General features: G+C 44.1%; 2 protein-coding genes across 8 annotated transcripts in view; both read right to left on the reverse strand.

The window, feature by feature from the left end:
* Positions 1–480: 480 nt before the first annotated feature.
* On the reverse strand, positions 481–11,784 carry GNL2 (G protein nucleolar 2). The gene is made up of 16 exons (XM_038167244.2): positions 11,609–11,784; positions 11,385–11,469; positions 10,099–10,193; positions 9,462–9,601; positions 8,341–8,525; positions 7,880–7,946; positions 6,388–6,546; positions 5,720–5,833; positions 4,817–4,945; positions 4,514–4,618; positions 4,245–4,403; positions 3,718–3,825; positions 2,971–3,395; positions 2,240–2,319; positions 1,447–1,538; positions 481–661 (listed from the first exon to the last, which is right to left on the reverse strand). The coding sequence occupies exons 1-16, from the start codon at positions 11,670–11,672 to the stop codon at positions 512–514; spliced, it is 2,157 nt and encodes a 718-aa protein (XP_038023172.2). The 5' UTR covers positions 11,673–11,784; the 3' UTR covers positions 481–511.
* A 4,336-nt stretch (positions 11,785–16,120) lies between these two features.
* RSPO1 (R-spondin 1) overlaps positions 16,121–20,929 on the reverse strand; it is an 85,889-nt gene continuing 81,080 nt past the window's right edge. For all 7 annotated transcript variants that reach the window (XM_072027292.1, XM_027444003.3, XM_072027291.1 and 4 more), the window contains 3 exons: positions 20,300–20,449; positions 19,702–19,890; positions 16,121–19,071 (listed from right to left, as the gene is read on the reverse strand). In XM_072027292.1, coding sequence (XP_071883393.1) covers positions 18,914–19,071; positions 19,702–19,890; positions 20,300–20,449 — 497 coding nt within the window. In that variant the 3' untranslated portion in view covers positions 16,121–18,913. The remainder of the gene's footprint in view (positions 19,072–19,701; positions 19,891–20,299; positions 20,450–20,929) is intronic.

Consider the following 20,929-nt stretch of genomic DNA (forward strand, 5'->3'; position numbering starts at 1 on the left):
AGTATGTGTAATTTGGTGTCCATCAAAATCCCTTTTCAAAAGTGGTGTAACCTAGGATGAACAATACCCAAGCTCTCCAAATCTTATTTCTGATGAACAAAGAGGTGTGAGGCCGTTCTAAGGACCACTACTCAGTGACAGCAAACGAAAACTTGAGTTGAGGTACCTGTACAACTCATTGATTACATATAGCAAGCTGACATAGGAAAAACCTCACTGTAGTCCTTTGAACAGCTCTGTAAAAGCTATCTTCCAGAAAAGGAAAATCTGAAGAACGTTTCAGGATGTGTTTTGCAAATGCAATGTTTACTGGCCTTAGACGGTGATGTGGAAATACCACCATCTCCAGTTGCATAAAGAACTTTCAGATGATGCAGAAAAAGAGCGAGATGTTACTCCTGGGAACAGGACAGACAAGGCAAACAGCTTTGACTAGGAACTGCAAGTTTTATATTAAAAAAAGGCACTGCGTACTAGAGCTGTTTTATGTAAAATTTAATAGAATAAGCAGTTATTGCTTATGTTTATATTTTTTGTGCTTTGATCTTTGTGCCTCCAAGCCACTTTTTTTCTTGTTCTTATTCTTATTTTTCACGTTGTGAGTTTCATAATACCGGACTCCGACTTTCTTGGAGCGTTGCTGCCTCTCAGCTCGTCTCCTCTGTAAATACACACAAAACATATTAGCAAGTCCACAGTATCCATAGCCTGAATTTGTTTGCATTCTTTTAAATGGTGTTTGCTTTGTATTCCAATACCTTAAGTGAAATAAATAACTTAATAGGAAACATTACCGATGGACATGGTCACGTTAGAGAGCTTTAACAGAAGATGTGACCAAACATACATGAACAGAATTCAGTCTTCCATTCCCCTTCGACAGTCCTAGCAGTGCTCTGAAAAACCCTTGCTGTAGATTTGCTTACAAATCTTATTTAAAGTCCTATAAAGAGTCTCTCTCTCTTAGTGTTTAAGTTACACTGGAAGAATTGTTCAGAGTTGATTAGTAAGAACAGGAAATAGCAGCAGCATCTCCCTTTGAAAACAGAACAGAACTGCCAATGACTTTTTGCCCACGTAAGTCCTCATTTTTGCACCTCAGCATTTGGATCCCTCTTCTCTTACCAGCACCACTAGGCAAGCTAACACTGAAAGCAGAACAGTTATCTACAAAGGATTCTCCCTTTCAACATTCTTTCTGTCATTGTCACCAGCCTGTCCCCTCCTAGGGGCCCGTGCTCAGCTGGAACACTATTGTCACATCTCGTGTCAGCAGCAGGTCATCCTGTCTTCACACTGCCCCCACCTCACCTACAGGCCTTGTGCTCTCTTCCTGCTAATAGTGCCAGGTCTCAAACCTCTTAAGTGATACTGAGCAAGCTAAGTAGAAAAAAAGCCAGCTCTATTATCCCGCCTGTCTGTTATACTACAGGAGATCTCACTTACTTCTTTGGACGTAAGCTTCTTGCAAGGCTGTTCAGCCAAATGGTCATCATCTTCCTCTTCTGCTTTCCTTTTTCTTTTATTCTCTGTGCTGCCTGCAAACAGCAATGATCACATACTCAAGCATCTTCCAAAACACCCATCTGCTCCATAGAACTTAAGGCTAGAGTCACTGCCCCATCTACTTTGGTCATGCCTTAATAGTTTTTACCAAAAAAACATGCATGTCCCCTACCAGGAAATCATTCCCTGTTACAATGAAAACCGCTCTTCATAAGCAGACTGCTTAAAGCAATATGTAAGTCTAGAAATATTTCATAGCCTTGTTGGAATAAGGTTCTCCCACATCATTTTGCCTTTAATCAAACTCGCTTTGGAATCTGAAGACACAGACTCTCAAAAACAACTGCAGTAAAACCTATAGCCTGAAGTAGCTCTGTGCTTTTACAGTGTCATAAAACACTTCCATCCCCGCCTGTGTAATGTTGTACCACGTGGAACGGATGTTGCTCAGACTGAAACCTGCCCACAGCAGCACTCTGCTCTGAACACAACATTTGTCTTCACTTTATCTTCATTCACTAGTACAGGACATCTTACTACACAGACTATCCAGTCCTACAGAAAAGCTAAAGCAAGATTATGAGGCAGCCATTATGTTCGCTATGGAAAGATTTAAATAACTTAACGGAAAGAAGAACTTTCAGTCAGGAACTAATGAATGCTCTCTCCTTCATTCCCTCTCTTGCTTAGTGCATTTCCAAACATAGGTAAGGAACATCTAATCTTGTTTTACCTCTGCCTTCATTTTCCTTGTGTTCTTCACACTTCTGCATTGATTTTGCAAACACTTTTTCACTCAGCTGCTTAGGGATTCTACAAAAGATAAAACAGGGAATAGAAGACGGTCATAATACATGATGTAGCCACCTGCAAGGAGTGATCAATCTCCAGCAGGTCCCAGTAGTCTGACATCAGCAAAGCCACAGTCTTCACATGGAAGAGAGATACCAATAGGCTTGTCTCTAGGGTTACTGACTGGACTTGCGCTTGGCACAAAGGGACAAAATTTAACACTTCACTTTGACATCATTGTCCTCACAAAGCTGGAGGATGAGGTCTGCTAAAACTGGGCCTGCTGTATGACCTAGGATACTCTTGTACATGCATGGAGACCCACTTAGCATATCCAGGTAGGACATTAGCCTTTGCTATTTCTCAAGAAAGAGCTGAACATCAAGGAGAGATCCAAGAAAGAAATATTGCTACCCAGAATATCCACAGGTTTCTAAATTATAGCGTAAGAGGCAACTTTCCAAAAGTGAGAACATTTCTAGTTACAATGGCCAATAGGACTTGGAATATTCTTTCAAAAACAAACTGCTGCCTAGCCAAATTTCAAATATTTATGGCTAAACTAGAGAAGTCATGGCAAGAAATCAAAAATTGAGTGAAATTACAGCAGAAACACATTAACCCTTTTGTCCCTCTGTGAAAATAAAAATGAGTCACTGAGCATTCAGATACCTTATTGCTGAGAATCTCTTGGCTTTGGCTCTATCCAGAAATTTCTTGCATTTTGCAATCTTCTCCTCCAAAGCCTTAAGAACTGCCTTAGAGCTCTCCTTGGCACCTTGTACAGCCACCTGTGATTCATTCTCTACCAAATCTTGATGTTGCTCATTTTCCTCTTCCTCCTCCTCCTCTGCAGGAGAATCACTGTCTGTTTCATCAAAGCCTGGCACATCTACAGGAACCAGGTCTTCTTCCGAGAACTGAGGTGCCACATTAATCCTCCCAAAGTTTTGCCGAACGTGTGACATGAGTTGCTTAATTTCATTGTCTGTATTATTCTTCTCTTCTACTGGCTCCACACTTGATGCTGCCAACTCAGAGATTTCCGGCTTGTCATTATCTTGGCTTGATGTCATCGCTCCTTCTAACGCAGGAGGCTACAAGAAAGGGTGTAACACATATAATATTATCCACAGAGTCAGTCTGTCCAAATGATCTCTTTGGAAGAAACCTAAGACAATTAGTTACTGACATTTCTGCTAGTAGATGATTGCAAAACAGCTCAGACAGTTCCGTGGAAGAGCACTGCTGCCTCATCCTCTCCATGTACTTACCAACTTTAATTGAGTGTCACTTTAATCACTAGTCAGAGCCCAAAGACATGCCCTGCCCAAGGCACTTCAGGGAAAGCACCAGTGAATACCATTAGGAAAACTGAGTAATACGCAAGAAGAAAAGGCACCAGCATCACATCCTCACCTGGGGACCTGTTTCTGCATTGGGCGGCTTCACAAAGAATGGAATTCTGCCCCTCTGCCAGTCATTGAGAACCATCTTGCTGACCGTTTGCACATCAGGCTCACCACCCTGAAAGAATCCAGTAACAGTTTCTGTCCATGTCTGCAGGGCATACCACCTTTATATCACCTTTGCAAATGAAACATTCCTATTTCCCAGGATCAGTGCAGAAACTGACCCACACACTCCTCCAACCTGCAAATGCAGGAAGACCACGGAATCCTAGAATCATTGTTGAGGTTGGAAAACACCTCCACGATCATCTGGTCCAACCACCCTCTACCACCACTATCACGCACTAACCCATATCCCCAAACACCACGTCCAATGTCTCCTTAAACACCCCAAGGACAGTGACTCTGCCACCTTCCTGGGCAACCTGTTCCAATTCCTGACCACTCTTTCTGAGAAGAAATGTCTCCTCATTTCTAACCTGAACCTCCCCTGGCGCAACTTGAGGCCATTCTCTTGTCCTAAAGTTGTCACACCTTTAGCAGTTTTCCAGTCCTAGAAGCAAGCTTCTCAAGGAAGTCTTCCGCATCATTCCAGGAATCAATTTTGTACGTCTTTCTGATGTACTCTGGTTTGGCCCTTTCCAGCACTGCACTAATATGATCTTCAGGGCTTTTAATCTTTTCAACTTGAACCTGAAAATTAACATTAGAGTATCAACCCTTTGGAAAGCGTGCATTCACTTATTTGAACCCATCCCACTGACAACAGCAAGAATTTTCCAGCTTTTAGCTCAGATACGTACCACTCCCTTCAGCACAATGTCCGTTTCTGAGTCTCCAGATGGATAAACTACACCTGGACAGTCGATTAGAAAAATCCTCCTCATCAGGGTAATGTATTGCCACACCTGAAACAGATCAGCAGTCACCTGTGTTACCTCCTTCCATGAACAGCCCTTTGTTCTGCTTTTAAATAGACAGTTCTAAAATATAGGAGTCATCTTATAAACTTGGTATCACAGAAACAGAATTTAACTTGGCATTCTTGTTAGATAGCCAAGAGATTCCCACATTAAAGAGGCACAAGGTGCAAAATCTATTCCTACCTTAGTTTCACCTGCAATAGGAGCCACATTGCAGACCTTCTTAGACCGTAACGTATTGATCACTGAGCTTTTGCCAACGTTGGGATAACCAATGAAACCCACGCTGATCTGTTTCTTGTCAGAGTGTAACTGTTAAGAAATAAAACTTCTTTTAATACATCATAGAGAATGCCAGAATTACCATTACAGTTTTAAGAACTTCTGTCCTCGTTGTATTGGCAAGCAAAAAGGGCTCTAAAGTCTACCAGATTAAAAAAAATATATTTTTATTTATTTTTTTTAATACCAGGAATGACGCACAAAGGTACAACCAAACTGGTATTTGAGAACTCCAGCCATTGAAGAAGACAATTGCTACTTCAAAAGGGAAGATATGAACCCTCTGCATTCCTTGCTGCTTTAAAATTACTTGTATTAAATTAGAAACCTTTTAGGATGAAAAACAAAGCAAACACAAGCAGCAGCTGGGGACAGCATACAGCACTAATCTCAAGACAAGAGAAAACATCTTTCTTGGGAAAACAAAGACACTTAAAGTGAGAATATCTTATCAGATTATGCATACATGCATGAAATTATCAGGCCTGAAATATGTTCCCTTCTACACATTCAATTCAGTATTCCATTGATACTCCTAAGTCTGTGTCTACAAGAAACTGAGGCCAGACAATGACAGTCAAACCAACTCTTTGGGATCTCCTCGGTTTGATGCACATTTTGAATGTGTTTGAAGGAGCATTTTCCATTTGTTCACCACAGAATGACGGCCACAAAAATGTATTGAACCCCAAACACTAACAAAAAAATCCCACACTAAACAGAAACAGGCATTCCCGCCGCCCCCCCCCCCCTCCCCCCAACAAGAACAAATCCCCAATACAAAGCCCCCAAATTGTTCTGTACCTTTCCAAACTGCCTTAAAAGCTGTATGAAGGCACCTTTGCCAAAAGGGTTTGTGAGGCTGGCGTGAAAAGCAAGTGTTGGATATTCCTGGGAAAGGACAGCAACCCAGCGCTTCTAAAGAGGAAAATACTGCTCCGTTAGGGATTCTGTGTTGCAGAGGTGGTGAAACAATCTGCTTATGAGAAGAACACAGCATCTTTGCTTGGGTCACAAATGCAGCTGTCTATGAAAATTGCTTTGTAAGAACCTTTGAAGCATTTCACCAATCCAATAGCTAAAAGCACTGGCTATTGTTTTTATAAAAAGACAATTTCCCAAAAACGCCTTCACTGCTAGCTAAAACTAATTAGTTTAACAATATAAAACAGACCAGCTGTGGTGGATATGGATCTTAAGCAGACTAACATTTAGCACACTCTGGAGATATCAGCTGAACTGTTAAATCCAGACAGAGGAAGTAGAGAATTTGTGGCTGGTGACTGTTGCTCAACTGAGCCAAACTTGGACGGATTTAAATGGTAATTGTTACTTTTACAGCAAGCAAGCAGAGAGTTCCCATTATCCCAGTTACGTTACGCCCTTTGGAACCAGCCTGGTAACAGAATTAAAATTGAGGATACAAAAGGAACAAAGAAGGTCCAGAGCACAACAGGCAGGACCATACTTACAGTAGCCCAGGTAGGAACAAGATCACATTTGTTCAGGACAAAAATGAGATGTTTCCAGTGTTTCTCTTTTTTCAGAAAAGATTCCACATGAGGGGAGCGAGTACCCATGGGGTCTCTGGCATCAAGAACTTGAACAACAACATCTGATGAGTCTATCACCTGGAAAAAAAAATCATGCAGAAAGAAAATTTATGTCTAAAACTTCCAAAATGAATGTTAGTAATTTTCTAATCTGCATCATTAATTTAAAAACCTTGTATCCTTCATGAACAATTGTTACTTTCCCGTGACAGAACCTCAGACTAAATACCCATTGGTTCTTCACTCTCTCTTCCCCTACTCCCCTCCAAATTCAGGCTGGACAGCCCTGCAGCTTTTATGCGCTACAGCTTTTTATGTACTAGAAAGACGTTTGCAGCACTTGGAAAAGTAAACACTGCAACCAAACAGGGAAACAAATTGCTTTAGCAGACAATGTTCTCCATCCATTCTGCAGCAATTCAATTCCACCATTTCATAAAGGATCAGGATATAAAGACTGTTTTCTGGATCAATATGAAACACAACCAAGTAGGAACCTGCTGTTAGTCCACTAAGCATCTACAGCAGGGAGCTGTCAGTTTACGACTTGCTTCAAGCCAAGTGAATTTGTTTCACAGCTATTTCCTGCATTTTTGGCAGCACCTTACTGAAATCTGTTTTGCTCTATCATTCCCGCTGCTTTTAGATCTAAGTGAGAAAGTTTTAAGCTACATTCAGAAATTCAGAACAAGAAATCAAGCAATTTCACATCTAACAGACACTGGGAGTACAAACTGCTCTTACAACCCTAACTCATTCTCAGCTCCATTCCTCTAGCAGTCAAGGTGACTCACTGGGACACGAATGTCAGAGCAGTCCAAAGAAGAGCCTATCAATGTGCCAGATGGTTTCAGTCTAATGAAACGTAAGGATATCTGACTGCTTTATTTGTGGTAAAGCCCCAGGAATCCAAGCAAAGCTTATACCTTTGGCTCTGCCAGTTCGTCTTTAGATCACGTATTTTACAGATGTTTGTCCCACTGGGACAAGAGCTCAAGGATCAAGCTCAGTCAAGCACAGATGTGAAAATGGATCTCTACTCTCTTCTACAGCTGGTTTTTTTTTTTTCTGTTCCAGTTGATGTACTGGATCAGAATCAGACCAATGTCAGAAGAGGGTGTATGGTGTCACGCAGTCACTCAGTACAGTTGGGCTAACAGGAAAATGAGCCAGCAAATTACATGCTCAGGACATCTCCACATGAACGAAGACAGTCTCAACGTTTCTAAGAAACTTTACAGCATATTCAGTTGTCAAAGCTTCCCTAATGTGGCAAGATCTATAAACTAAGGGTTTTCAGAGCTTTTCTGATTACTGCTGTACAAGATTGCCAGTGCTGTGCTGAAGCAATGGCCTTTGAAAAGGCTGAAAGACAGAAAAATAACTGCTGCAAATTATAAATGTTACTGACCTTGTAGAGCTCACCCCAGATTCTTTTGGACTGTCCTTTCTTATATATATCCTCTTGTGCTTCATCCCTGCAAGTGGATTACCAGAGACATCAGCAACCACAGTAACATGGTTATAGTGCTCTTTTCTCTAAAGCCATTTGGTTATTTACAGACAAAAAAAGGAGAGGAAACCCAGTCCCCAGTTTAACCCAAAATTTGAGTTTGCAGATTTTCAGACATGCAACAGGAAATCAGTTATGAATGAAGACAGAAGGGACCCCTGGGAGCAATAGATCAGTTAAATATACTAGGATAAAAGAGAATTTTAAGAAGTCCCAGCCAAATTCAGCTGATTTCACTTTGCTTACTCATCAGACAGTAGCAACACTGATGGAGGAAATAGACTTTTTTTTTTTTTTATAGATAATAATGCTGAATTTTAAGGAATGTAAACAAAGCATAATTTCTCTTCTCTAATTACCTTACACCAGTGTCTTCTGTGACCAGGTCCCGGTCCTTGCCCTGATCGTAAGATTCTGTTGAGGCCTCAGCATTCTCCAGCAGAGACTGCACATCGCTTGCAGAGAGATTTGGCCTTTTTCTCTGTGCTTTGGGGCCAAATGTTGTTTCAAACGTTTCTGTGTCAAGAATGTGAACTCTGGAGTTCTAAGGAAAGATGGGTTGGTAAAAAAGAAAACAAAACCAAAAACTGTTTTCCATCTCTTATGACACGCAGTGTACAAGACCTTAGTTCAGTGCAACTCTGCAACCTGTGACAAGAGTTACAGGCACTTCCCTAACAATGTTTGAGTTTTGCAGCTTAATCTTTGAGAAACATAAGAGTGGATATTTAATAAGCAACAAAACACACTGCACTTGCCAAAGAACTATGCTTCGGTTCTTTCTGCATAAATGATGTCAAAAGTAATTAAGGCTACAATGATGAAAATTTAGCTGCTATCTTTGATCATTTCTTATTTTTCTAACAAGTTCACAAATCTCGCCAAATTCACAGATTTTTGTCAGGGACAATTACAGTCAAAAATCATAGATTTTAAAGCCTGTAATGAATGCCAACTTTTATTGGAACAGCATACAGTTCAGAGCTGAAAGAAGCCATTTATTTTTACAACGCACATTTTAGTTTGCGGTAACCTTTTCTTCAGTTTAGGAAACATTTTTATGACACAAACCTGGCAGATTTCCACACGAAAAAATAACTAACAATAATCCAAAATAATATTTCAGACTTTATGAAAGAAGCCTGGTAATAACTAAAATTATGTACTTGAAACATGATTCTACTTGAAAAGGCGGCTGCATGCACAAGAATTTCTGGTTCAAGATAAAAAGCACATATTTGAGCTCGGAGTCATTGCAGAAGAGCGTGCTAGCAGCATGATGCATCCTCAAAAAAAGTCTTTCACATGAGGAATTTGAAGCATTACAGCAATATGTTTTCAAAAACATCCTCCCCCAGTCATCTGTCCTAACTCCTTCCAATACTCCTACAAACACATCAAGTCTCCCACAGGTAAATAATATTCACGATATCTGTGCCAGCAGCCCAGCCTTCACAAGGTGCAGATAAACAATACCTACATGAGGTTTAATCCGATCGTGGAAGAGGGACATTGGTAGCTTGGTTTGCTTCATGACCACTTTGTACGGATCTTTCATTACGGTTTCCATTTCCTCCTGAAACTTCTGTAGGGATGACTGCTTGATCACACGAGTATTTCCTGCAGGTAAAAATCAACATTCCCTATGTTAACTGCTTCACAGACATGGGGTACATTAATAAAACATTAATACTCTATCTGGAATCCAAATACTAGTGACAAGAAATAGAAGATTTTATTCGATACAACCCCACATTTGGCATATATAAGCCAATCCCATTCTTTTCCATAATTTAAAGAAACTTTGACAAGTATCCCTAGGATACTTAACATACACAGGCTACAACGTATGTATACATGGGAAAATCCCACAAAATAACCAAAGCAGACAAAAAACCCACACTTTTCAGCAGTGTATGGGAAGCAAACACCCTAAGTACAGGAACATGCAAGGTGTGAGCCAATGCCCTTGCCTACGGTAGCAATTTTTTTGCCTTTATTTCCAGTATCTGTCCAACACAGCACTGAGATCACAATTCCTAAATACTTACACTTTAAAAACACAAGTCCAACAGCTTCTGAGCCTGTTGAGCCTGAAAGTAGAAAAAACAACTTACCAAACCATTTAATATTTGGTTCCACTCTTGCAACTGTGCCTGGTGCCACTGTTGACTGATACTGCAGAGGTTTAATCACTTTGCCACGCTTGTTTCTAAGTGAAAGATGAGAATGCACGTAAATTCACAAAGAAGCACACACCCCTCTAGCACTTTTGTTCACTGGAGTAGAAGTGCATCCATAAAATCCAGAAAGACCCTTCCTTTTGAACTGGTACCCTGGGTACCTTGACCTCAGACTGGAAGCTTCCCCTGTCGCTGCAGTTCAAAGGCCACAGGTGATCCTGTCCTGATATTTTTCTGTGTCAAATCACGTAGAAATGTCTCTGAAAAACACCCCACTAAGAGTTTCTATAATTTGAACTCTGTACTTTTCCACTGGAGTACAAGTAACTACACGTATTTATAAGATTGGCCTGGAGACAAGTTAAGAACAACGGATAGAAGTTAGCATGCAACATGCAGAGCAAAACAGTATGCCGATTCCCTACAAAACATCTCAAAACTCCTCATTCTCACTCCAGCTTGACTAAACTCTTCACGGAGGCTGCATACAAATGCCTTACTGTAATGCAAAAAGCACTGAAGTTTGATTTCCTAACATCACTTTCTTCTCTCATGCGACTTTCTAATCAGCTGAACCCATCAGCTTGCACTGAACCCTGATCATAAGATAAAGTTCCACACTGAAACCTGGCTTAAGTTGAGTAGTTTTTAAAACACATATTCCCCAGTCCTCTCTCAAAACAAAGAGGAATCTGGCAAAACAAGACAAAGCTGCTAATCCGATCCAGAACCTTAAGTAACCCCGACGGCATCCACAACACGGCAGAGGCATGTGCTTGTAAGGTGGGAACTGTGCTGCAGCCAGAGGTTGTCACGTAGAAGGAATGAATCTCTTAGTAAGAGAGCCTTGGGGACAACAGGCTCCTCAGATGTTCTGAGGTGAGCTTTTGAGCTGGACACGAGGGAAGCATTTGGGGGTTCGTGACATTCCTGAGATCCTATCAGCTGTTCCTTGCCATGTGTTTTCCAGCTGAGCCACGCTCCCTGATAGCATCGCTGGCCTGGCTGGAGCTCGAGATGAAGCCTCCCAGCTCCTGACACTGCACACAGGAGGGGCTCTGCTCCAACCAGCGGCCCCTCAGCCACCAGAGAAGGCCGCAGCCCCTCTCTGCGCAGCTCCCAGCCCGCACCACCACACGGACGGCAGTGCCTGGCCGCTCCGCACCACACCACACCACGCACCGGCTCCCGCAGCACCGCTGCGACCGGGCCCCGCTCACCTCCGCTCCTTCTGCCGGTACATGTTGAGGCGCCGGATGGTGGCGCGGTCCCGCATGTTGTTGCCTCCCGCGCCATCAACGCGATCTGAGGAGAGAAAGCAGCGTTAGGCCCGGTCCGGCCCGGCCCGGTACAGTAAGGCCAGACCCGGCCCGGTAAGGCCCGACCGGACCCGGTAAGCCCCGTCCCGTCCCGGTAAGGCCCTGCCCGCTGTTCCCAGACGTACCGGGGTTGGTGCTGGCGCGGGAGGGGTTGATGGTGCTGCGGCCCTTGTACTGTGGCTTCACCATGGCTCCGCCGTGCCGGGGCCGCTCTCGCCGCCCGCTCCGCCACACGCCGCCAGCCGGAAGAGCTGCCACAACCACTTCCGGCGTGAGAACGGGCAGCGGCGTGACGTCGTTCCGCCGGCTCCAGCTCCCTACTGCGCAGGCGCCGGCTCGTTGCCCTGACAACCGCTCGCGGCCTCTCCCCTCCCCTCCCGGTTCTGGTTGCCATGGCAACGCGTGGCGCGGCCTGGCCCGGCCCGGCCCGGCCCGCTGCGGCCTACCCCGGGCCCCGCCGCCCCCTCGGCCCCGCACGGTTCCCCTCCAGGCCCCGCCGGTGCCTGGGAGCCCGGCCCGCAGTGCCCGAGAAGTGCAAGAGCTCCCCGTTGTCCCTCTGTTGTCCCGGCCTCCGTTGTCCGCCCCGGGCAGCGAAGGGACTGCAGGCATTCAAAGGCGTTGTAATAAAAAGGGCGCTGGCACAAGAATCCTCATTGTTGTGTTGGTTCTTTTTTTTTTTTTTTTGAAATGGTGTTGTTCGCAGAAACATAATCAGAATCATTTGGGAGCTTGGCGTTAGCACTTATTTCCATTTGCAGATGAATGCATGTGGTCAGCGAGCTGGGTCCTTGGTGCTGGTGGGAGCGCTGGCGCTCAGGCACGGGCTGGCAGGCAGCGGGGTCGGGTTGGGGGGGTGTTTATAGGCACACGGGGCTCTTTGTCCTGGCTTCCTGGCACCCACTTTTTAAATTTAGAAATAACAACACTCCCTTTTGTGTTTGCCTGTAAAGAGTTGCACGGACAGCGCAATAACTTAAATCAAATTTAGGCAAATTATAGGTCTGAGGACTAAGCCTACATTCATGTTACTGCCAGTTTTTACTAGAAGTTGGAAGGATCCTCACCTAGGAGGAATTAACAAAACTCCAGTGAAATCGTGTTAATTTGTACCAGAGATTGGGCTGGGACCAGGCTGCTCAGCACACTGGGGAGCCATTCGCCAAAATGAAGGCCTGGCCCACCATTTCAAAATGCTTATTAGCAGCAGAGTATTCATGGCTATTTCAATTTCCTTTTAGTTCTGCTAATGCTCTTCTAAATCCAGAGCAATAAGAGAGTTTCTGAGATTCTGTTCTTTTAATGATTTTCAGCATTTTGCTTTTAGGTAGTACATAGTCCCTGCTGCACATAGTCATAGTCAAGACTTGTGAGATGTTTTGTAAGATGGCAGCCTTGAATTTTCAGTTTGTTTTGTTTAAGCCTATGATTTTTTTTTTGTATGGTTGGTTGGTTGTTTTTTATTTTTATTTTTTATCCTCCTCTTAATAGAATTATCTATGCCTTGGGCATTTTAAAAATACACAGTCATGTGGGCATAAAAAATTAATTCCAAATTGTAGATAATTGTTTAAGCTATCAGACTTGAGGCTTATGTAGAAGAGTTTTCTCAGGACAAGTGTGTTTTCTATTAGAGTTGATATTAATCTGTCAGAAGATCCTTTTGATTTTCAAATTTTTAGACTAAATAGTTGAGTAATACTCGCCCTGTTCTCCCCCACTCTTTCTTCCTTCTCTTTAAGAAAACACTCGTTTTATTGTTAGCAAAACATCTTGGAATGCATCCAGAAAATTGCTGTCTCTTTCTTTGTAAGAATAGAAATAGTGTTAGACATTAGGTTATGTCATGGAGAACTTTTGTTGGTAATATAACTGAGTTAATCATTGGGTCTCCGCTTTGAAATCTGTGACACTGAAGTCTCAGCACCGCTTTGTTCCCAGCATTGCTTATGGTGAGCCCTGTCATCCAAATCAGAGTAGGCTACAGCCCTGAATTTTCTGTCATTAGGAAAGATTACACTGATAACATACGGAAATTGTATTCAGATTAGAATAAATTCATTTTTTTCAGCTGCGCTCACCTCTCTCAAGTTTTTTCTGGACCAAACTTACATTTTTGAGGCTAACTGTTAGTATTTAACTTGCAGTATCTCTGTAGCTGTGGTTGTTGGAATTGCTTATCTGCTAACATACGAGTCAGCTTAGTTTACCTCACTAAACTAATTTTATTTTGCTGCATGATTCACCAGCTTTTCATTTGCCATAGATGCATGCTTCCATTGCTTTCTTTTTTTTTTTTTCTTTTTTTTCTTCTTTTAAATTGTCTGCAGTGGGAAGCTGTCCATACCGTGTACCGAGCAGGACAGGGGGCTTGGTGATGTATGCCAGGCCCAGCAGAGCTGCCAAACGGCCTTAGTTTCATAGACAAGACTAGCCTGACCATTGTTGAATTTAAATCATTTGGAATTTTCTGTGGCCTCTTCCTTGTCAAAATCCCAGTGAGTGTGGTTATATGATGCCATCAGAATGACTCATTGCCATAATTGCATATGTTCTAAGGGGTTATTCCCATTGTATTATTAAAAACTAGTGATGTTTGATTTTTGGCAGGGGCTGTCTTCCTTGTATGATCTACAGATTTTGTCAATTAAATGAAAGAAAAATAGATTTCCAAGACTTAAGAACAAGACTGGACTTGTACTCAGAGCACTTTTTCAGTGTGTTATTGAGCTACTTTGCGTTATTTAATTGGATAAGGGCAACATCAGCCATCTTAGTCTCCATGCTGCAGTGATTCCCTGCAGAGTACAAGGACAGAAGTGAGCTTCATATCTTTCAAAATCATCCAGAGCACTGCCAGAAGATACCGTAGATTATTTATCACTACAATCATTTTCCCAACTCAGTTTCTCAGGAGTTAGTTTTCAAAGATATAACTTACAGGAGTGGGAGGCAAGACTCCTTGGCAAAAGGCTCCAGGTTTGATGTCTCCCTAACTGAAAAAAACAAGAGTGATCTCAGATATCGTTGCCTTGGATTTAAGAGATCCTAAAACAGCAACTGCAAGCAATAGGGGAAAGCCAGAGGGAGGAGAGAGGAAAACTCTGAAGTCAAGCAAAAAAGTCAAAAAGTTGAAAAAGGATTTGGAGAGCCAAGACTGTTCTGTGCCCCCAGAATCAATCCCTCAGAGCAAAAGTCATGCTGAATCCTGTGCAATTCTCACAGACATGCAGAGCTTTCTGCATTACTCTCTGAACTTAGGCTGCAGAACTGTCTCATAGGAATTAAGTGTTTACTAGCAATCTGGAAGTTAAAGCATTTGCATGTAACTAATTTACTTTTGCTATTTGATTTTAATGGTGAGTAAAAGTGGCTTCTTTTCTGGAAAGCTGCACATGCTGCACCATACATTTTAGCCTTATGCATCCCTAGATTTGGCCTTTTTGCAAGCTGCCTCAGCGGTAATGGCAAACGAGGTCTTAACCCAGCATTTTTGCTTGTGCTGTAAATAGCTATAGTATCTACCTCATTGACTTTTTTTTTTTTTTTTTTTTTTTTTTTTTTTTTACAAGAAAGATCCTGCCGTTCTTCAAAAACTATGGAGATTCTAGCATGCAGCTCCAGCTACACTATGGTTTGGCATTCAGTTGGGTATAATTTGCTATTATGTATATAAATGCCATCAGTGTGATTTATTTATGGTGACTGGTTATATAGAGCTGATATTTCTGTCATTTTAATAGAGGTGGTTTTTTTTTTTTGTTTTGTTTTTAAATTGTTATGCCTAACATCTCATCCTGTGAAGACTATTGGCTTAATAAAATCTGTAAGTAAATATATATAGAAAAGGGCCCTTCTAATGGTTTAAGACAATGTAATCCAAATAACAGTATTAGTAATGACCATTTTCACTTTCCTACTATATTTCCTTTAATCAAAGCTTTCTTCTGAGTGAGAAATCATTTTAACATAAACATGAACTAAAAGTCTACACATTGCCTTCATCTCCATGGGGATATAAAGCTAGTAAATTATTGTTTGAGGAATATGTGTGCACACATTTAACTTGACTGTAGCTGATGAAAAATGCAGATTTATCTTGCACAGAAAGGATAAGAATGTAATACAACCAACCTGTGTGAAATTTGTCTGCCTCAGCTCCTAAATCTCAGCAAATGAGATAGAAATTAAACAGTTCCAAACAGTAAGCTGTTAATGCATTATTTCTTGCACTTTGTTCCCCTTTACCTAGGAATATTTACCCAAGAGATAAGTAAACTACCTAGAAACTGTCCTGCAAATTTTGAGTTGGTCTGTCCAGTGAATAAACATTGGTTGGCTCATGAGTATACATGAAGACCTTTTCTATGCGAAGGAATTTCCTACAAAGGATCTATCTCACTGTCTATACATCTAGCAACTACTTTTCCAGTTCAGCAAATAGGTGGTCAAAGTACGGAACATGAACACATACAGGATCCACAGCACTAACATTTTCGTGCCGTGACTCACGGAGGTACATTTGTTTTCTGGATGGTGGTGGGGGGCCAAATTACTTCAGGAGAGACTTAGTTGCTCGTTCTAGATATTTTTGACCAGTTGGAATTTGACTCTGTTTTTAGTGAATAAACAAACAAAGCTTGTTCAGCAAACCCATTTCTTTATTTATTTGTTTAAAGAAGCATATTTTACAGTGATGCCATGGAGAGAACACCACAACAGATTTTATTTGGTGGGCTGAAAGAGAGCATTCATGTGCATGTGAGTTGAGATGATATCTAAGGAGATCTCCGTTTTGGACTGTCGAGCTCAGCGTGCAAAGCACGTTAGTCAAAGGCAAAAGGTTTCTATATTCTGAAATGAACCAGCTGTCTGAGAGTGGGAATAAGCCCTATTCTTGAGCTGATAAAAAAAAAAAAAAAAAAAAAAAGATAATTGATTTTATTTATTTATTTATTATTATTTATGTTCCTTCTAATTTTTATAAAACAGTTTAATTTTAAACATCCATACTGGAAAATCCTGGATTTTCTTAGTACACATTTTAATCTTTCCTTTTCCTTTCTCCCTTTTTCTTCCCATTTTACTATGAAAAAAAAGGAAGAGAGAAGGGAAAAGGGTGCAACAGAAAGAAGTTCTTCACTTTTTCTAAAAAAAACTCTAGAAAAGTCTACAAGATATGTTGTGTTGATTTATTATAAGCAGTTTAGTTTTGAAATATTTGCACTAATATTGCCATGAGTTAGGGAATCCAGTCAGTTAACAGAGCCTTAGTGTCTAAAACCTTACTAATGCACCCTCTCTTCTCTTTAATCCTTGTTGAGAACTGGATTGAGATACTGAAGCAAGAGGGAAGAAAGAGTGGTTTATGAATTAGCAAGCTGAGGTTCATGAAAGGGTTACTGATTATTGCTGCTAAAAAGCGGAAGGGAAAAATGATTCTGCTTACAAGCAGTGCCATGTCACAAACAAAATACTTATCTCACAGGCTAGCTGAGGCTAGAAAGCAAAGTGAGATCTGATCTTTCAACTGGGAGGCCTTCAGGAATCGTCTGAACATGATCCATAAACAACTCAAAGGATGACTTTAAGAACCTCTTTCTCTCTCTGCTTGGTATGCTGGTCGTTTATCATTGTGCTGAAATGGAATCCCCTTTAAAAGATATAACGGCTTCTTGTTTACTTAAACACAAAGTGGATGATGGGCTGAAAGGTTTTGCTGCCAGCAGAGCAGTCACGGAGAGCTTGGTACAGCCCTGGGGCTGAAACAACTATGCAGCTCCCACGTCCTGACCTCTGCCAAAGCAGCCGCAGTGCAATGGGGCGAGGGGAACCTCGGCTGTCCCCACCAGAGCTGTGCTGCCCATGTCCCCTTGTGGAAAAGCACTAGCACCCCACCGGGGAGGCACCCAGAGCCACGTGCCAGGGGCTTTCCACCACAGGCACCCCCTGAGAGGCAGAGGCAGTGGTACAAAAGCAAGGGCAGCGCTACTTGGGTTGGACAGCTTTAGCTTTGGGGTCGGCTTTTCCCTGCCCCTCATTTTACTGGGGGAGCCAGGAGCTTCAGCGGTGCATCACGGCACATCGCTGGGGACCTCCCCGGCTTCATCCCTTGGGACCAGAGGGGTTTTGCTGAACTGTAGAGGAATTAAATATCTGCCCCTATTTATATTGAGGAAGCATGATTTAAAATATAAGGGAAACTGAGCGAGGTGCCACGTCATGTCAAGGGCAAGGCTCTCTGTGCAGAGAAGGAGCACACGCCCGCTCCGATCTCACCACGTCTCCATCCAGCACCATCCTCCTCCTGGCTCCTGGTGCCAATTCCTGCAGAGCAGGAGCATTTTTGCTCAATCCAGGACATTCCCATTGGTGACAGGGAGACCAGCGCTTTCTAGCCAACTTAAACATTTTCTTTTCTTCATGGGGCCTGAACTGTGCCATCCCCCTCCCGCCTTCATTCCCTCCTACTGTGTGTTGGGGCAGTGCTAGGCCGAACGGACAGGCCTGGCCCTAGCCCCCGAGTGGAGTCTGGTAGTTGTGACCCTACGAGCAAAGACACAACGTTTCGGCAACCTTTGGTGTTTTGTAACCTCTCCTTTTCTCAAGCTGGGTTCTTTAACTGGAACTTTCTTGGGGGACGGTGGGGAGCAGCGTGGGTCCTGTGTGGGTAGCGGGGCTGAGCTCAGGCTGCAAGCAGCTGGCAGCATTTTCTGGGATTTTCTTACAGCTTTTGTGTGTTTCCCTTCCACAAGTGAGTCTCTGTCCTGTGGGACACCAGCCTCCATAGGGGCCAAGGCATGAACCACACACTCAGGAAGCTGGTTGTCATCTTTTTTTTTTTTTTTTTTTTTTTTTTTCTTTTTTAATTTGAAATAACTCTTTGAAGCAGATTCAGGGCAGATACCACTGACCTCTTACCACAAACGTTTAACATGTATTATTCTCAATGATAAAGTCATACAGCTTAAAACACAAAATAAAGGGGAGGGGGAAGAGAAAGAGGCCACTGCCTTTGCGTGAGTCCAGTTCCCTGGTCTGGAAGAGCAGAAATTCAGTCCCAGCCCTGTCCGCCAGGCTGCCACCGTGCTGTGCCGGGGCCAGGCGGCTGGCTCGGCGTGGAGGCACTGTGTCATAAGGTCCCGTGCCCTTGTCCTTTGCTCTGGTTCATCCTCACCTCTCGTCCCCGCAGCGTCCCACTGCCACGTCCCTCCGCGAGCACTTGCGCTCCTCGCCCCGGAGGGGTGCCGTCCGCGTCCTGGGGGTGCAGCCTCCTTAAGTATCGTGTATGTGGCTTCTGTCGGGTCTAGTCTAGGAGTATATGTCTGTCTTTCGGAACATGTGTAATGTTGTGTAGCAGTGCTCTGGTTCAATAAAGCTTTCATATACATAGCAGCAATGAAGTCTTGCCATCAGGTGACGGAAAGGGGCAGCTATTGGGTAGGGCTGGCAGATGTGGCGGGGACCACAGCCCCTCTCTGTTTGCTCTTCCTCTTCTTGGTGCCAGACTTAGCATCTTTGGTGTCTTTCCGATTTCTGTTCCCATTGGTATTATCTTGCTTTCCTTGCTCTTCTTTTTTCTTCCTTTTCCCTGCAGTAAAGCAAAGGGCAGGGGTGAGGTTCCCAGCAGGACAAGTGTGCCCAGCGGGGTCCTGTGGGCTCCTGGCATGGTTCAAGGGGTGGCTGAGCCCCTTCCAACCACACAGGTGCCCACCTGCCAGCCTGCTCTTTGTACTGCGAGCTGTTCCTAAATACACACACGGAAGGTGGCTCAAACCTGGATTTAGCTGTGCATTTCCCAGCCTCTGGCAGGAGATTTGAGACTCGCATTTCCTTGCCACCACAGCCTGTTCCCTTTTTTTAATGCACCTTGCTGCCTGCACCACTGGCAGCCAGGCGGGGCTTGTCCCCCCCCCCTCCCTGCTCACTGGTCCCGTGCTGTTACTCACTACTCAGAACCGGTTCCCCTCCAAGCAGTCAGCCCAGCCACAATCTTGTCCATCCCGTAAGGGGATGACCAAGCCACCATTCATCCTGTGGACACAGCAATTCCCGGGAAAAGCACAGACCTCAGCATTCCTACAAAGGAGGTGACACCTCCCACCTGCACAGCACACGGAGCTTGCTCAGCTGCCTTTTTATGGTGCTGGGCCATTAGGCTAAATACTGCCACGTGGAGTGGTGCTGGGGAGAGGTGGTGAAACACCCGGTGCTCACTCACCTTCGGGGCACTGGCTCTTCTGCACGGTGCACCTCCGCACCTCCGTGGTGGCGGGGCACAGGGACACGTCTCCGGAGGGAGCCTGCAGGATCCGCCGCGTTCGATCCTCATTACCCTTCTTGAAGCCGCACAGCTTCCTCTTCTTGGAGCAGGGCCCCCAGGGCCCCCACTCGCTCATTTCACATTGTGCTGCCAGATAACAAGAAAGGCCAGAGGTAACTCTTGTCTCTCCACGGCTGCCTCCACCCTCTCAGGAGCCCCCCTGCAGCATTGCACCTCTCCCTTCCCAAGGCTGGAGGAGCGTGTGTGCTTCCCCAGCAGCTTCCTAGGCTTTCACAGCACCCCCTTTCCTACCATATGGTGAACCCTGAGCTGTACACACTCCACAAGCAGTTTGCATTGATGTCATGGTGCTACAGTGCCCAGCAGGCTCCAAAGGGCTGGGTACAGGGACGCCGGTACCATCACCCACTAGACACAGTGCAGCACCATCTCTGAAGGGTTTGTTTTATCACCTAAGACAACCTGAAGCAATACATGCTACAGGACCCGACGGATGCACAGAAAGCTCAGTGGAAGGTGCCTGAGCGTCGCTTACCAGGACTGCTGCACTCCATGGTGCCGTTGGCAGCAGAGTAGCCTTCAGGGCATGTGACGTAACATCTCCCTTTGTGCAAATACAAACCTTCCTTACATTTTGTGCAAAAGTTTCGGCTGAAACAGGACTCACAGTTCTCAATTTTGCATTCTGAGGGGAACAAAAACACAAAGCCATCACGCAGTCTGACGCGAACATGAGTGCTGGCAGGCTGGGCTAGCCTGAGCAGCACACGGGAGCTGTGATTTGCGCTGTGTGCGTGTGCTGGGGCTGAGGCTGTGCAGGCAGGGCAGCTTGGGGAGGGTACGGGTGGGCAGGGAGCAGGCATGGGCAGTGGGAGAGCTAAGTCCTGAAGGCTCAGGAGGCTTCTGATCGCTCTCACCAGTTTGCTTCTGGCTCCAAGGAGGCTGCAAGCAGCCAGGGCGAGTCTCTGGGTGCCCTGCCAGGCCTGGTTGTGCTACTCGAATAGCCATTAGTTTTCTTTGCACTGTTCCCTGCTATGGGACAGAGCCACTGTGCTGCATCAGCAGCTTCCAGGTGGAAATCAGGCAGGGTGGAAAAGGTCTGGGCTTGTGTTCAGCCCAAGCACCAACTGGCTGAAGTGGGGAAGTGGAAAGAACAAAGCCCAGT

The sequence above is a fragment of the Anas platyrhynchos genome, chromosome 24, assembly GCF_047663525.1.
Source record: "Anas platyrhynchos isolate ZD024472 breed Pekin duck chromosome 24, IASCAAS_PekinDuck_T2T, whole genome shotgun sequence".
Classification (NCBI taxonomy): Eukaryota; Metazoa; Chordata; class Aves; order Anseriformes; family Anatidae; genus Anas; species Anas platyrhynchos.